Source organism: Salmo salar, chromosome ssa20 (genome assembly GCF_905237065.1).
Source record: "Salmo salar chromosome ssa20, Ssal_v3.1, whole genome shotgun sequence".
NCBI lineage: Eukaryota > Metazoa > Chordata > Actinopteri > Salmoniformes > Salmonidae > Salmo > Salmo salar.
The window spans coordinates 91,318,968-91,336,811 of NC_059461.1; the positions used below are offsets into that span (position 1 = coordinate 91,318,968).

Below are 17,844 nucleotides of genomic sequence, written 5' to 3' on the forward strand. Positions count from 1 at the left end.
CAGCATTTTACATCGGCGTCTGACGTTGACTAAATAATTTCCCCTCAAATGCGTCCCGGTAAACAATGCTACAATTCCCTAAATTACTATCCGATAACGATTTTTTAAATTTATATTGTCAATCTAACATTTATAGATGAATATCTCTTGAGAACACCTGTCATGCCAGATTTTAAATTAACTTTACTGGGTAATCACACTTTGCGATAAAAGGAGATGCGATACTCAGAAAATGAGCTAATATACAGAGCTCGGCGCCATCTTGGAACAATCGCATGTCACATCTCATCTTGTATAATATTGTCAATAATCGCCTACCTTTAGTTGTCTTCATCAGAAAGCATCCCAGGTCCACAACAGATGTATTTTCGGTCGAAAAAGTCCATACTTCACGTTCCATTAGCCTGCTGTTGGTAGCGCGTCCTAGGGCTCTCTCCAAGCGCAGGGCTGAAGTTCCGGATAAAATTAGATTCTCCCGCCTGTAGGTTCGTTCAAACATGTCAAACGTTGTAAAACATTAATCTTCAGGGCCTGTAACACCAAGAGAGCCAATAAGATTCGAGGGGGATGATTTCATTGCCTTTAAAACCGTTTCCAAAGGTGGGGGTAGATATGGCCGCCGGCGTCATAATGGTGATGGCCCATCCCCTGTGACCAATTTCCAATGACGCTCATTCACTGAGTTTCGACTGTATAAGGCTCAAACCACTGTGAAAAGACTGGCGACATCTAGTGGAAGCAATAGGAAGTGCTCACTGAACCATGGTTAACGGTGTGATTTATAGGGAAAGATGAGAAGTCGAGTCCACAATTCTGAATTCCACTTCCTGTTTCAATCGGTCTCGGGGTTTTGACTGCCATTTGAGTTCTGTTATACTCACAGACACCATTCAAACAGTTTTAGAAACTTTAGGGTGTTTTCTATCCATATATAATAAGTATATGCATGCCCTAGCTTCTGAGTTTGATTAGTAGGCCGTTGAAAATGGGAACGATTTTTTTTCAAAATGCGCTGTGGCGCCCCCTATCCTAGGGTATCCTCGAAAATGAGACATGGCAATCTGCACAAAGGCAAAAAGGCAATTTTTAAACAATGGATGAGCTTTTCTTAGTAATCTACTTGAGAGCCATTTAGGGTTCAAATAAAACTTTTGAATGAGTGAAGCTTTTAGAGAGAGGTTTAGTGCTTTTATATTTAATAATCTCAACCCACCCAAATCATATTCATTATATAGATAGGCTCGTTTTATTTTGTCTGGTTTAGCGTCCCAGATAAAGCGAAATATTCTTTGCTCATATGATTTGAAAAACAAATCATCAGGAGTTGGCAGCGCCATAAGTAAGTGAGTAAACTGAGATATGACTAAGGAGTTAATCAGGGCAATTTTTCCATAAATAGACAGGTATTTACCTCTCCATGGTTGCAGGATCTTGTCTATTTTTACAAGTTTTCTATGGAAATTCATTATGGAGAGCTTATTTATATATTTTGTGATATGAATACCGAGTATGTCTACTTCACCATCAGCCCATTTTATAGGTAAACTGCAGGGTAATGTAAAAGTTGTATTTTTTAAGGATCCAATACGTAATATTGTACACTTATCATAATTAAGTTTTAGTCCAGAGAGTACAGAAAAGTTATCTAGATCTTTAATTAGACATTGCAGGGATCTAGCTTGCGGACTTAACATAAAACTTGAGTCATCGGCATACATGGACACTTTTGTTTTTAAGCCTTGGATTTCTAATCCTCTAATGTTGTCATTGGATCTGATTTTAATAGCTAGCATTTTGATGGCCATAACGAATAGATATGGTGACAGCGGACACCCTTGTTTAACTCCTGTTGACAATTCAAAACTCTCTGAGAAGTAGCTGTTATTTACTATTTTACACCTGGGGTTGCTATACATTATTTTTACCCATTTTATAAGAGAATTACCGAAATTGAAAAAAATCTAAAACATTTTTTTTAGATAGACCGGGTCTTTATATTTGCCATCTGGGTCTTGTTTTAATAATGGAGAAATCAGACCTTCCTGCTGAGTAGCTGACAGACTACCATTTCTATAGGAGTAGTTAAAACAATCTAACAATGGAGATTTTAGTATATCACAAAATACTTGATATACCTCTACCGGTATGCCATCAAGCCCTGGGGATTTTCCAGACTGAAAGGATTTAATAGCCTCAAAAAGTTATTCCTCTGTAATTTGGCCTTCGCACTGGTCTTTCTGTACATTTGTTAATTTTCCATTTTTTATATTATTTGGAAAGAATTCCTTACCATAATCTTCATTCACAGGATGAAACGGAAAAGAGAACATATTGGACCATGTTAGATTGTTGGTGATGTGGACACCAAGGTACTTGAATATCTCAACCTGCTCCACTACAGCCCCGTCGATGAGAATGAGGGCGTGCTCTCTCCTCCTTTTCCTGTAGTCCACAATCATCTCCTTTGTCTTGATCACGTCGAGGGAGATGTTGTTGTCCTGGCACCACACGGCCAGGTCTCTGACCTCCTCCCTATAGGCTGTCTCGTCGTTGTCGGTGATCAGACCAACCACTGTTCCATCTCTGTCTTTTTTTTATCTCTCATTCTCTCTTGTTTCTCCCCCTTGTTTCACTCTCTGTTTCCCACACTCCCCCCTCTCCTCCCCATCATAACCTCTCTCTCTCTCTCTCCTCTCTCTCTAGTCCGAGGTAGACCAGCAGATCGTGGTGGTTCAGGGTCAGGGGTCGGAGGTCAGGAGTGTGAGCGTGCCCTGGTGCAGAAGCTGAGAGAGCGCTGTGAGGACCAGGCTAGGCAGCTCCTGTCTCTGCAGGCTGAACTGAAGAAGGCTTCTCTTGGACTAGAGGTGTTTGCCATTACTACACAACACTTCTGCCTGAAGGTAATAAACTGTATAACTTTGCTTATAAAAAATGATTTGTGAAGCAGCTATATAGTGTTTATGAAGCAGCTATATAGTGTTTATGGATTATGAAGCAGCTATATAGTGTTTATGAAGCAGCTATATAGTGTTTATGTTTTATGAAGCAGCTATATAGTGTTTATGGTTTATGAAGCAGCTATATAGTGTTTATGAAGCAGCTATATAGTGTTTATGGTTTATGAAGCAGCTATATAGTGTTTATGAGTACTTTACAATGCCTGTTTATAAGTTGTAGTTTGTTTAAAGTGGGACCATAAGTTATCTTGTCTGAGACATAACGTGCCATTGGCCAGGAGACTATCCCCTGTTTCTATATTGAGGAAGCTTGATGTACAGTACACCCCTGGATAGGACTCTAATCTATCTCCTGTTTCTGTAGTGAGACAGCTTGATGTACAGTACACCTGCTGGATAGGACACTAGTCTATCTCCTGTTTCTGTAGTGAGACAGCTGGATGTACAGTACACCTGCTGGATAGGACACTAGTCTATCTCCTGTTTCTGTAGTGAGACAGCTGGATGTACAGTACACCCCTGGACAGGACACTAGTCTATCTCCTGTTTCTGTAGTGAGACAGCTGGATGTACAGTACACCTGCTGGATAGGACACTAGTCTATCTCCTGTTTCTGTAGTGAGACAGCTGGATGTACAGTACACCTGCTGGATAGGACACTAGTCTATCTCCTGTTTCTGTAGTGAGACAGCTGGATGTACAGTACACCTGCTGGATAGGACACTAGTCTATCTCCTGTTTCTGTAGTGAGACAGCTGGATGTACAGTACACCTGCTGGATAGGACACTAGTCTATCTCCTGTTTCTGTAGTGAGACAGCTGGATGTACAGTACACCCCTGGACAGGACACTAGTCTATCTCCTGTTTCTGTAGTGAGACAGCTGGATGTACAGTACACCCCTGGACAGGACACTAGTCTATCTCCTGTTTCTGTATTGAGGCAGCTGGATGTACAGTACACCTGCTGGATAGGACACTAGTCTATCTCCTGTTTCTGTAGTGAGACAGCTGGATGTACAGTACACCTGCTGGATAGGACACTAGTCTATCTCCTGTTTCTGTAGTGAGACAGCTGGATGTACAGTACACCTGCTGGATAGGACACTAGTCTATCTCCTGTTTCTGTAGTGAGACAGCTGGATGTACAGTACACCCCCTGGACAGGACACTAGTCGATCCCCTGTTTCTGTAGTGAGACAGCTGGATGTACAGTACACCCCTGGATAGGACTCTAATCTATCTCCTGTTTCTATATTGAGGCAGCTGGATGTACAGTACACCCTTGGATAGGACTCTAATCTATCCCCTGTTTCTGTATTGAGGCAGCTGTATGTATAACAGGACACTAGTCTATTGCAGGACCATACCGCTTCATTGTCTGAGTATTCTGTCCATCCAGCAACACGCTACCGAGCTACACTATGCCCACCTGTACCGAAGGCGCCGTCCATCCAGCAACACGCTACCGAGCTACACTATGCCCACCTGTACCGACGGGCGCCGTCCATCCAGCAACACGCTACCGAGCTACACTATGCCCACCTGTACCGAAGGCGCCGTCCATCCAGCAACACGCTACCGAGCTACACTATGCCCACCTGTACCGACGGCGCCGTCCATCCAGCAACACGCTACCGAGCTACACTATGCCCACCTGTACCGAAGGCGCCGTCCATCCAGCAACACGCTACCGAGCTACACTATGCCCACCTGTACCGACGGGCGCCGTCCATCCAGCAACACGCTACCGAGCTACACTATGCCCACCTGTACCGAAGGCGCTGTCCATCCAGCAACACGCTACCGAGCTACACTATGCCCACCTGTACCGACGGCGCCGTCCATCCAGCAACACGCTACCGAGCTACACTATGCCCACCTGTACCGAAGGCGCCGTCCATCCAGCAACACGCTACCGAGCTACACTATGCCCACCTGTACCGACGGCGCCGTCCATCCAGCAACACGCTACCGAGCTACACTATGCCCACCTGTACCGACGGGCGCCGTCCATCCAGCAACACGCTACCGAGTTACACTATGCCCACCTGTACCGACGGGCGCCGTCCATCCAGCAACACGCTACCGAGCTACACTATGCCCACCTGTACCGAAGGCGCCGTCCATCCAGCAACACGCTACCGAGCTACACTTTGCCCACCTGTACCGACGGGCGCCGTCCATCCAGCAACACGCTACCGAGCTACACTATGCCCACCTGTACCGACGGCGCCGTCCATCCAGCAACACGCTACCGAGCTACACTATGCCCACCTGTACCGACGGCGCCCGTCCATCCAGCAACACGCTACCGAGCTACACTATGCCCACCTGTACCGAAGGCGCCGTCCATCCAGCAACACGCTACCGAGCTACACTATGCCCACCTATACCGACGGGCGCCGTCCATCCAGCAACACGCTACCGAGCTACACTATGCCCACCTGTACCGACGGCGCCGTCCATCCAGCAACACGCTACCGAAGCTACACTATGCCCACCTGTACCGACGGGCGCCGTCCATCCAGCAACACGCTACCGAGCTACACTATGCCCACCTGTACCGAAGGCGCCGTCCATCCAGCAACACGCTACCGAGCTACACTATGCCCACCTATACCGACGGCGCCGTCCATCCAGCAACACGCTACCGAGCTACACTATGCCCACCTGTAGCGAAGGCGCCGTCCATCCAGCAACACGCTACCGAGCTACACTATGCCCACCTGTACCGACGGCGCCGTCCATCCAGCAACACGCTACCGAGCTACACTATGCCCACCTGTACCGACGGCGCCGTCCATCCAGCAACACGCTACCGAGCTACACTATGCCCACCTGTACCGAAGGCGCCGTCCATCCAGCGGTGCTGAATCACGGGCGTGGCCTTAATGTGTAGATTTTCTTTTTGTATTTCATGATTTTCTTCATTCCTTGGTGGAGTTTGTTTGTCTTCATTTATCCTTGTCGATTGTAGGCCTAAGTAAGTCCTTTTATGTATGCTTTTTATTTCAATGTGTAGGATTTATCTGGCATAGTTTACATTCGCAGTGAGCTGTTTTATGCTCTGGCTACTTTCACATTGATGTTGGTATTTGACATGGGCCTCGATAGCGTGTATTATGCATCTATTTTATGTTGCACTGTATGAGTACATTATCCACGCCATTACACAGACCTTATATATAAACCTAATATTGCTGTGATAATGTCTGAGGGCATGGTGTTTGCTGTTCTCCAGATAGCATTGTAGAGTTTAAAATGGTGTAAAAGTACAATAGAGCTTCAACTGGTGAAGCCATACCAGGAATAGCTGTATTTCTACACACCCCATTTAACCATAGCCAGGTTAGCTGTATTTCTACACACCCCATTTAACCATACCCAGGTTAGCTGTATTTCTACACACCCCATTTAACCATACCCAGGTTAGCTGTATTTCTACACACCCCATTTAGCCATACCCAGGTTAGCTGTATTTCCACACACCCCATTTAACCATACCGTAGGGTTAGCTGTATTTCTATACACCCCATTTAACCATACCCAGGTTAGCTGTATTTCTACACACCCCATTTAACCATACCCAGGTTAGCTGTATTGCTACACACCCCATTTAGCCATACCGTAGGGTTAGCTGTATTTCTATACACCCCATTTAACCATACCCAGGTTAGCTGTATTTCTACACACCCCATTTAACCATACCCAGGTTAGCTGTATTTCCACACACCCCATTTAACCATACCCAGGTTAGCTGTATTTCTACACACCCCATTTAACCATACCCGGGTTAGCTGTATTTCTACACACCCCATTTAACCATTACCAGGTTAGATGTATTTCTACACACCCCATTTAGCCATACCCAGGTTAGCTGTATTTCTACACACCATATTTAGCCATACCCAAGGGTTAGCTGTATTTCTACACACCATATTTAGCCATACCCAGGTTAGCTGTATTTCTACGCACCCCATTTAGCCATACCCAGGTTAGCTGTATTTCTACACACCCCATTTAACCATACCGTAGGGTTAGCTGTATTTCTACACACCCCATTTAACCATTACCAGGTTAGATGTATTTCTATACACCCCATTTAGCCATACCGTAGGGTTAGCTGTATTTCTACACACCCCATTTAACCATTACCAGGTTAGATGTATTTCTATACACCCCATTAAGCCATACCCAGGTTAGCTGTATTTCTACACACCCCATTTAACCATAGGGTTAGCTGTATTTCTACACACCCCATTTAACCATACCCAGGTTAGCTGTATTTCTACACACCCCATTTAACCATACCCAGGTTAGCTGTATTTCTACACACCCCATTTAACCATACCGTAGGGTTAGCTGTATTTCTACACACCCCATTTAGCCATACCCAGGTTAGCTGTATTTCTACACACCCCATTTAACCATACCGTAGGGTTAGCTGTATTTCTACACACCCCATTTAACCATTACCAGGTTAGATGTATTTCTATACACCCCATTAAGCCATACCCAGGTTAGCTGTATTTCTACACACCCCATTTAACCATAGGGTTAGATGTATTTCTATACACCCCATTAAGCCATACCCAGGTTAGCTGTATTTCTACACACCCCATTTAACCATAGGGTTAGCTGTATTTCCACACACCCCATTTAACCATAGCCAGGTTAGCTGTATTTCTACACACCCCATTTAACCATAGGGTTAGCAGTATTTCCACACACCCCATTTAACCATAGGGTTAGCTGTATTTCTACACACCCCATTTAACCATAGGGCTAGCTGAACTGACGTCGCTGGCCACCCACAAACTACTTAAAGGATACTTGACATTCCTCTAAAGTACTGAGTGTTTGCTTGAGTCTGCCTGGAGTGCCAGATGCACAAGGTTTTCAATTTGAAGGATTTTGCTATTGCTTTTAATGTAATATCCATTGAGAGCTGCTTTGAGGTTTTAGGATGGTAATGCTTTGTCCTTGTACTGTATCTTCTTAAAGATGTCACAATCACAGTGCACTGTCTCTTCCCCATTGGCTCTGAGCCAGAGCTTGGCCCAAGCCATGGAAGAGAAAGTGATCAGATTACTGTTGGATGGCTGAAAGCATTTAGTCTCACTGATACTGGAAAGGCATCACTCCTCCCTCCTTCCCTCCCATCACTCCTCCCTCCTTCCCTCCCATCACTCCTCCCTCCTTCCCTCCCATCACTCCTCCCTCCTTCCCTCCCATCACTCCTCCCTCCTTCCCTCCCATCACTCCTCCCTCCTTCCCTCCCATCACTCCTCCCTCCTTCCCTCCCATCACTCCTCCCTCCTTCCCTCCCATCACTCCGCCCTCCTTCCCTCCCATCACTCCTCCCTCCTTCCCTCCCATCACTCCTCCCTCCTTCCCTCCCATCACTCCTCCCTGCTCACCTCACCCTCCCTCCCATTGCTCTTCCGTCCTTCATCCATCCTCACCCATCCTCCCTCCCCCCTCACCCTTCCTCATCCATCCTCCTTCCCTCACCCTTCCTCATCCATCCTCCTTCCCTCACCCTTCCTCATCCATCCTCCCCTCCCTCACCCTTCCTCATCCATCCTCCCCTCCCTCACCCTTCCTCACTCATCCTTCCTCCCTCCCTTAATCTTCCTCATCCATCCTCCTTCCCTCACCCTTCCTCATCCTTCCTCCCCTCCCTCACCCTTCCTCACTCATCCTTCCTCCCTCCCTTAATCTTCCTCATCCATCCTCCTTCCCTCACCCTTCCTCATCCATCCTCCCCTCCCTCATCCTTCCTCACTCATCCTTCCTCCCTCCCTTAATCTTCCTCATCCATCCCCTGTAGTCCAGCACCACCGTTGGTAGTCAGAGGAGGCTGGTTGATTGATGTTGGAAGGGCTGGTAGTCAGAGGAGGCTGGTTGATTGATGTTGGAAGGGCTGGTAGTCAGAGGAGGCTGGTTGATTGATGTTGGAAGGGCTGGTAGTCAGAGGAGGCTAGTTGATTGATGTTGGAAGGGCTGGTAGTCAGAGGAGGCTGGTTGATGTTGGAAGGGCTGGTAGTCAGAGGAGGCTGGTTGATTGATGTTGGAAGGACTGGTAGTCAGAGGAGGCTGGTTGATTGATGTTGGAAGGGCTGGTAGTCAGAGGAGGCTGGTTGATTGATGTTGGAAGGACTGGTAGTCAGAGGAGGCTGGTTGATTGATGTTGGAAGGACTGGTAGTCAGAGGAGGCTGGTTGATTGATGTTGGAAGGACTGGTAGTCAGAGGAGGCTGGTTGATGTTGAATTGGTTGTGGAGGATATTTGGGGAGCTTATTATGTGTATCATATCGTAAAGTGCATTTCAACCTGACTGCATCACCTCAGATGTAATTTCTCTCTCTTTGTATTTGTGTGTGTGTGTGTGTTCGCGTGCATTTTTTACATAGACAATTTCCCCCCAAAAAAGATTCACGTGTGAGTTTACTCACTAATATTATGTAAATGTGTAGGTGCTCCCTGTAGAAGTGCCATGCCAGGAAATAGACTAGTTATTGAGTAGTTCCTCCCCCATCTCCCTCTCCACTGTTCTGTTTTAAGACAGACATGGGTAAGCCGGTGTGTATCTGTGTGTGCGCATGTGTGCTTGTGTGTGTGTGGGACGGGGGGGGCTAGTTACGCTAGGCTAAGGCAGGCAGACAGACAGAGTCGGTGCTCAGCCCTGTTACTTTGGCAGTAGTCTTTTGTTCCAGCAGAGATCACACAGAGCGATCGGACGGGACACAGCAGGAAAAGAGGTGAGGCTGGCTGGCTCTTCAGTCCTCCCGTTTCTCCTGTCTCCATCCCTCCATCCCTCCATCGCTCCATCCTTCCATCCCTCCATCCCTCCATCTCTCCCTTCTTCTCCCTCTATCCCTTTCTCTCACTATCTCTGCCAAGATCTCCCTCTATTTCCATCTCTTCTCCTCATTCTATCCTTCTTTTCCCCTCCCCCTCTTTGTTTTGCGTCCCTACCTCCCTCTATTCTGTCTCTCCCCTCCCCCCACTCTCTTCTGCCTCCTCTATTTTTCTCCCTCTCTATCTGTCTGGGTGTGTGCTGCACCCCAGCAGCATTAGCAGCAGTGTGGATGAATCAGTGTGCTATGGGCCATTACTGCTCTATTCTCTACCTCCGCTGGCTGGACCGCACGGTAAACAGCTTCCAGCAGCTTCTATCCGCAGATAGACAGACAGATGCATCCTTCCTCAGTCAGGACTTTAGCTGACTGCATTTTTCTGTTTGTACGTGAGTGTTTAGAGGGAAAGAGAGAGAGAGACCACCATTTTATATTATTATTTGTTATTCTTTATAATTTTTTTACAATGTATATTGTATACATTGTTACTTTGGCAATATTGACACAATGTTTATCATGCCAATAAAGCAGCTTGAATTTGAATTTGAGAGAGAGAAAGAGAGTGTGTACTGTATCTAGCTGCTTAAGATCAGAGTTGGCTAGCTATGAGAGTTATTCTGAGTCAAATTAGATTATGCTTTGTATATATCTCTCTTCCTGTTCCATGCACACTCTCTCTCTCTCTCCCTCTCTCTCTCTCTCTCTCTCTCTCTCTCTCTCTCTCTCTCCCTCTCTCTCTCTCTCTCTCTCTCTCTCTCTCTCTCTCTCTCTCTCTCTCTCTCTCTCTCTCTCTCTCTCTCTCTCTCTCTCTCTCTCTCTCTCTCTCTCTCTCTCTCTCTCTCTCTCTCTCTCTCTCTCTCTCTCTCTCTCTCTCTCTCTCTCTCTCTCTCTCTCTCTCTCTCTCTCTCTCTCTCTCAATTTCAATTTCACTTTAACAGGCTTTATTAGCATGGGGGAAACATATGTTAACATTGCCAGAGCAAGTGAAATAGAAAATAAACAAAAGTGAAATAAACAATACAAATTTACAGTAAACATTACACTCACAGAAGTTACAAAAGAATAAAGACATTTCAAATGTCATATTATGTCTATATACAGTGTTGTAATGATGTGCAAATAGTTAAAGTACAAAAGGGAAAATAAATAAACATAAATATGGGTTGTATTTACAATGGTGTTTGTTCTTCACTGGTTGCCCTTTTCTTGTGGCAACAGGTCACAAACCTTGCTGCTGTGATGGAACACTGTGGTATTTCACCCAGTAGATATGGGAGTTTATCAGAATTGGATTTGTTTTCGAGTTCTTTGTGGATCTGTGTAATCTGAGAGAAATATGTGTCTTTAATATGGTCATACATTTGGCAGGAGGTTAGGAAGTGCAGCTCAGTTTCCACCTCATTTTGTGGGCAGTGTTGCACATAGCCTGTCTTCTCTTGAGAGCCAGGTCTGCCTACGGTGGCCTTTCTCAATAGCAAGGCTATGCTTACTGAGTCTGTACATAGTCAAAGATTTCCTTAATTTTGGGTCAGTCACAGTGTTTAGGGCCAAATAACATTCTAGTTTGCTCTGTTTTTTGTAAATTCTTTCCAATGTTTTCTCATGATTTGGTTGGGTCTAATTGTGTTGCTGTCCTGGGGCTCTGTGGGGTCTGTTTGTGTTTGTGAACAGAGCCCCAGGACCAGCTTGTTAAGTGGACTCTTCTCCAGGTTCATCTCTCTGTAGGTGATGGCTTTGTTATGGAAGGTTTGGGAATCGCTTCCTTTTAGGTGGTTGTAGAATTTAACGGCTCTTTTCTGGATATGGATAATTAGTGGGTATCGGCCTAATTCTGCTCTGCATTATTTGGTGTTTTACGTTGTACACAGAGGATATTTTTGCAGAATTCTGCATGCAGAGTCTCAATTTGGTGTTTGTCGCATTTTGTTAATTCTTGGTTGGTGAGCGGACCCCAGACCTCACAACCATAAAGGGCAATGGGTCCTATAATTGATTCAAGTATTTTTAGCCAGATCCTAATTGGTATGTTGAATTTTATGTTCCTTTTGATGATATAGAAGACCCTTCTTGCCTTGTCTCTCAGATTGTTCACAGCTTGGGGCTTAAGCTGCATCCCTGTCTCACCCCACCACCCTGTGGAAAGAAATGTGTGTTTTTTGCCAATTTAAACCACACACTTGTTGGTTGTGTACATGTATTTTATAATGTCGGATGTTTTTCCCCCAACACCACTTTCCATTAATTTGTATAGCAGACCCTCGTGCCAAATTGAGTCCACAGCTTTTTTGAAATCAACAAAGCATGAGAAGACTTTGCCTTTGTTTCGGTTTGTTTGTTTGTCATTTAGGGTGTGCAGGGTGAATATTTACATTTACATTTTTTACATTTTAGTCATTTAGCAGACGCTCTTATCCAGAGCGACTTACAGTAGTGAATGCATACATTTCATACTTCATGCATTTTTTTTGTACCGGCCCCCCGTGGGAATCGAACCCACAACGCTGGCGTTGCACACACCATGCTGGCGTTGCAAACACCATGCTCTACCAACTGAACCACATGGAATATGTGTTCTGTTGTACAGTAATTTGGTAAAAAGCCAATTTGACATTTGCTCAGTACATTGTTTTCTCTGAGGAAATGTACAAGTCTGCTGTTAATGATAAAGCAGATGATTTTCCTAAGGTTGCTGTTGATGCATATCCCACAGTAGTTATTGGGGTCACATTTGTCTCCACTTTTGTGGATTGGGGTGATCAGTTCTTGGTTCCAAATATTTGGGAAGATGCCAGAGCTGAGGATGATGTTAAAGAGTTTTAGTATAGCCAATTGGAATTTGTGGTCTGTATATTTTATCATTTCATTGAGGATACCATCAACACCACAGGCCTTTTTGGGTTGGAGGGTTTGTATTTTGTCCTGTAATTCATTCAATGTTACTGGAGAATCCAGTAAGTGCTAGTAGTCTTTAATGTAATTGTAGAATCCAGTGGGTTCTGGAAGTCTTTAATGTAATTGGAGAATCCAGTGGGTTCTGGAAGTCTTTAATGTAATTGGAGAATCCAGTGGGTTCTGGAAGTCTTTAATGTAATTGGAGAATCCAGTGGGTTCTGGTCTTTCTAGTCTTTAATATTTGATTCTAAGATTTGTAATTGATCATGTATATGTTTTTGCTCTTTGTGCTTTGTTATAGAGACAAAAAGACCTCTCTCGCTCTGTCTGTGTTTCTCTCTCTCTCTCTCTGTCTCTAGGAAGTGTGTCATTACAGGAGAGGGAGGAAGTGTGTCATTGCAGGAGAGAGAGGAAGTGAAGAAGTGTGTCATTGCAGGAGAGAGAGGAAGTGAAGAAGTGTGTCATTGCAGGAGAGAGAGGAAGTGAAGAAGTGTGTCATTGCAGGAGAGAGAGGAAGTGAAGAAGTGTGTCATTGCAGGAGAGAGAGGAAGTGGAGAAGTGTGTCATTGCAGGAGAGAGTGGAAGTGTGTCATTGCAGGAGAGAGAGGAAGTGTGTCATTGCAGGAGAGAGAGGAAGTGTGTCATTGCAGGAGAGGGAGGAAGTGGAGAAGTGTGTCATTGCAGGAGAGAGAGGAAGTGGATAAGTGTGTCATTGCAGGAGAGAGAGGAAGTGTGTCATTGCAGGAGAGAGAGGAAGTGTGTCATTGCAGGAGAGAGAGGAAGTGTGTCATTGCAGGAGAGAGAGGAAGTGGAGTAGTGTGTCATTGCAGGAGAGAGAGGAAATGGAGAAGTGTGTCATTGCAGGAGAGAGAGGAAGTGAAGAAGTGTGTCATTGCAGGAGAGAGAGGAAGTGTGTCATTGCAGGAGAGAGTGGAAGTGAAGAAGTGTGTCATTGCAGGAGAGAGAGGAAGTGTGTCATTGCAGGAGAGAGAGAAAGTGGAGTAGTGTGTCATTGCAGGAGAGAGAGGAAATGGAGAAGTGTGTCATTGCAGGAGAGGGAGGAAGTGGAGAAGTGTGTCATTGCAGGAGAGGGAGGAAGTGAAGAAGTGTGTCATTGCAGGAGAGAGAGGAAGTGTGTCATTGCAGGAGAGAGAGGAAGTGGAGAAGTGTGTCATTGCAGGAGAGAGAGGAAGTGAAGAAGTGTGTCATTGCAGGAGAGAGAGGAAGTGGAGAAGTGTGTCATTGCAGGAGAGGGAGGAAGTGAAGAAGTGTGTCATTGCAGGAAAGAGAGGAAGTGGAGAAGTGTGTCATTGCAGGAGAGAGAGGAAGTGGAGAAGTGTGTCATTGCAGGAGAGAGAGGAAGTGAAGAAGTGTGTCATTGCAGGAGAGGGAGGAAGTGAAGAAGTGTGTCATTGCAGGAGAGAGGAAGTGTGTCATTGCAGGAGAGAGAGGAAGTGTGTCATTGCAGGAGAGAGAGGAAGTGTGTCATTGCAGGAGAGAGAGGAAGTGAAAAAGTGTGTCATTGCAGGAAAGAGAGGAAGTGAAGAAGTGTGTCATTGCAGGAGAGAGAGGAAGTGAAGAAGTGTGTCATTGCAGGAAAGAGAGGAAGTGAAGAAGTGCGTCATTGCAGGAGAGGGAGGAAGTGAAGAAGTGTGTCATTGCAGGAGAGAGAGGAAGTGAAGAAGTGTGTCATTGCAGGAAAGAGAGGAAGTGAAGAAGTGTGTCATTGCAGGAGAGAGAGGAAGTGTGTCATTGCAGGAGAGAGAGGAAGTGAAGAAGTGTGTCATTGCAGGAGAGAGAGGAAGTGTGTCATTGCAGGAGAGAGAGGAAATGGAGAAGTGTGTCATTGCAGGAGAGTGAGGAAGTGGAGAAGTGAGTCATTGCAGGAGAGTGAGGAAGTGGAGAAGTGAGTCATTGCAGGAGAGAGAGGAAGTGAAGAAGTGTGTCATTGCAGGAAAGAGAGGAAGTGAAGAAGTGTGTCATTGCAGGAAAGAGAGGAAGTGAAGAAGTGTGTCATTGCAGGAGAGAGAGGAAGTGGAGAAGTGTGTCATTGCAGGAGAGAGAGGAAGTGGAGAAGTGTGTCATTGCAGGAGAGAGAGGAAGTGGATAAGTGTGTCATTGCAGGAGAGAGAGGAAGTGAAGAAGTGTGTCATTGCAGGAGAGAGGAAGTGAAGAAGTGTGTCATTGCAGGAGAGAGGAAGTGAAGAAATGTGTCATTGCAGGAAAGAGAGGAAGTGAAGAAGTGTGTCATTGCAGGAAAGAGAGGAAGTGAAGAAGTGTGTCATTGCAGGAGAGAGAGGAAGTGGAGAAGTGTGTCATTGCAGGAGAGAGAGGAAGTGGAGAAGTGTGTCATTGCAGGAGAGAGTGGAAGTGGATAAGTGTGTCATTGCAGGAGAGAGAGGAAGTGAAGAAGTGTGTCATTGCAGGAGAGAGAGGAAGTGAAGAAGTGTGTCATTGCAGGAGAGAGAGGAAGTGGAGAAGTGTGTCATTGCAGGAGAGAGAGGAAGTGGAGAAGTGTGTCATTGCAGGAGAGAGAGGAAGTGGATAAGTGTGTCATTGCAGGAGAGAGAGGAAGTGAAGAAGTGTGTCGTTGCAGGAGAGAGAGGAAGTGAAGAAGTGTGTCATTGCAGGAGAGAGGAAGTGAAGAAGTGTGTCATTGAAGGAAAGAGAGGAAGTGAAGAAGTGTGTCATTGCAGGAAAGAGAGGAAGTGAAGAAGTGTGTCATTGCAGGAGAGAGAGGAAGTGGAGAAGTGTGTCATTGCAGGAGAGAGAGGACGTGGAGAAGTGTGTCATTGCAGGAGAGAGTGGAAGTGGATAAGTGTGTCATTGCAGGAGAGAGAGGAAGTGAAGAAGTGTGTCATTGCAGGAGAGAGAGGAAGTGAAGAAGTGTGTCATTGCAGGAGAGAGAGGAAGTGGAGAAGTCTGTCATTGCAGGAGAGAGAGGAAGTGGAGAAGTGTGTCATTGCAGGAGAGAGTGGAAGTGGATAAGTGTGTCATTGCAGGAGAGAGAGGAAGTTAAGAAGTGTGTCATTGCAGGAGAGAGAGGAAGTGGAGAAGTGTGTCATTGCAGGAGAGAGAGGAAGTGGAGAAGTGTGTCATTGCAGGAGAGAGAGGAAGTGGAGAAGTGTGTCATTGCAGGAGAGAGAGGAAGTGAAGAATTGTGTCATTGCAGGAAAGAGAGGAAGTGAAGAAGTGTGTCATTGCAGGAGAGAGAGGAAGTGGAGAAGTGTGTCATTGCAGGAGAGAGAGGAAGTGGAGAAGTGTGTCATTGCAGGAGAGGGAGGAAGTGTGCCATTGCAGGAGAGGGAGGAAGTGGAGAAGTGTGTCATTGCAGGAGAGAGAGGAAGTGTGTCATTGCAGGAGAGGGAGGAAGTGGATAAGTGTGTCATTGCAGGAGAGAGAGGAAGTGTGTCATTGCAGGAGAGGGAGGAAGTGTGTCATTGCAGGAGAGAGAGGAAGTGGAGAAGTGTGCCATTGCAGGAGAGGGAGGAAGTGGATAAGTGTGTCATTGCAGGAGAGAGAGGAAGTGTGTCATTGCAGGAGAGGGAGGAAGTGTGTCATTGCAGGAGAGAGAGGAAGTGTGTCATTGCAGGAGAGGGAGGAAGTGTGTCATTGCAGGAGAGGGAGGAAGTGTTGTCATTGCAGGAGAGGGAGGAAGTGGAGAAGTGTGTCATTGCAGGAGAGAGAGGAAGTGTGTCATTGCAGGAGAGGGAGGAAGTGTGTCATTGCAGGAGAGGGAGGAAGTGTGTCATTGCAGGAGAGGGAGGAAGTGAAGAAGTGTGTCATTGCAGGAGAGAGAGGAAGTGTGTCATTGCAGGAGAGGGAGGAAGTGTGTCATTGCAGGAGAGGGAGGAAGTGTGTCATTGCAGGAGAGGGAGGAAGTGGGGACAACGTGTAGGCTGTTATCCTTCCTCAATATGGGTCTCACTATCAGTTGTGGAGATCTAAGGACAGGGCCTTATGTTGTGACGTTAGCATTTCTACTAGACAAGTCTGGTTGGTGGTGTTGTTATAGACTGTTGTCGTATCCATCATTACGATCTTATCAGTCTTCCAAAGGACAGATTACATTGCATGTTTCCATAGCCTCTAGTCTGCTGGTCTGCTCTATGTCATGACTCTGGTCTGCTGGTCTGCTCTATGTCATGACTCTGGTCTGCTGGTCTGGTCTGTCATGACTCTGGTCTGCTGGTCTGCTCTATGTCATGACTCTGGTCTGCTGGTCTGCTCTATGTCATGACTCTGGTCTGCTGGTCTGGTCTATGTCATGACTCTGGTCTGCTGGTCTGCTCTATGTCATGACTCTGGTCTGCTGGTCTGCTCTATGTCATGACTATGCTCTGCTCTATGTCATGACTCTGGTCTACTAGTCTGGTCTATGTTGATGAATCAGCTTGGTGACTCTGGTCTGTATGTAGATATATCAGATGGTTGTACTGGCTGGGTAAGCAACTGGTCTGTATGTGAATGTATCAGATGGGTGTATCAGGTGGGTGTATCAGATGGGTGTATTAGATGGGTGTATCAGATGGGTGTATCAGATGGGTGTACCAGATGGGTGTATCAGATGGGTGTACCAGATGGTGTATCAGATGGGTGTATTAGATGGGTGTATTAGATGGGTGTATCAGATGGGTGTATCAGATGGGTGTATTAGATTGGTGTATCAGATGGGTGTATCAGATGGCAGTGTAGCCCTGAGGAGAGAAGATTTAATTAATTTTATAGATGGAGCAGCTGTCTCCCTGTCTCCCTGTCTACCTGTCTCCCTGTCTCCCTGTCTCCCAGTGTGATGACACTCCCTGTCTCCCTGTCTCCCAGTGTGATGACACTCCCTGTCTCCCTGTCTCCCTGTCTCCCTGTCTCCCAGTGTGATGACACTCCCTGTCTCCCTGTCTCCCTGTCTCCCAGTGTGATGACACTCCCTGTCTCCCTGTCTCCCTGTCTCCCTGTCTCCCAGTGTGATGACACTCCCTGTCTCCCTGTCTCCCTGTCTCCCAGTGTGATGACACTCCCTGTCTCGTTGTCTCCCTGTCTCCCTGTGTGATGACACTCCCTGTCTCCCTGTCTCCCTGTCTCCCTGTGTGATGACACTCCCTGTCTCCCTGTCTTCCTGTCTTTCAGTGTGATG

The 17,844-nt window shown here is 46.2% G+C and overlaps 1 protein-coding gene across 1 annotated transcript in view; it reads left to right on the top strand.

The window, feature by feature from the left end:
- The window catches only part of mtus2b (microtubule associated tumor suppressor candidate 2b), a 142,101-nt gene that overhangs the window by 102,841 nt on the left and 21,416 nt on the right, over positions 1 to 17,844 (top strand). Inside the window, exon 8 of the mRNA XM_045703428.1 lies at positions 2,704 to 2,900. Within this exon, the coding sequence (XP_045559384.1) occupies positions 2,704 to 2,900 (197 nt within the window). The remainder of the gene's footprint in view (positions 1 to 2,703; positions 2,901 to 17,844) is intronic.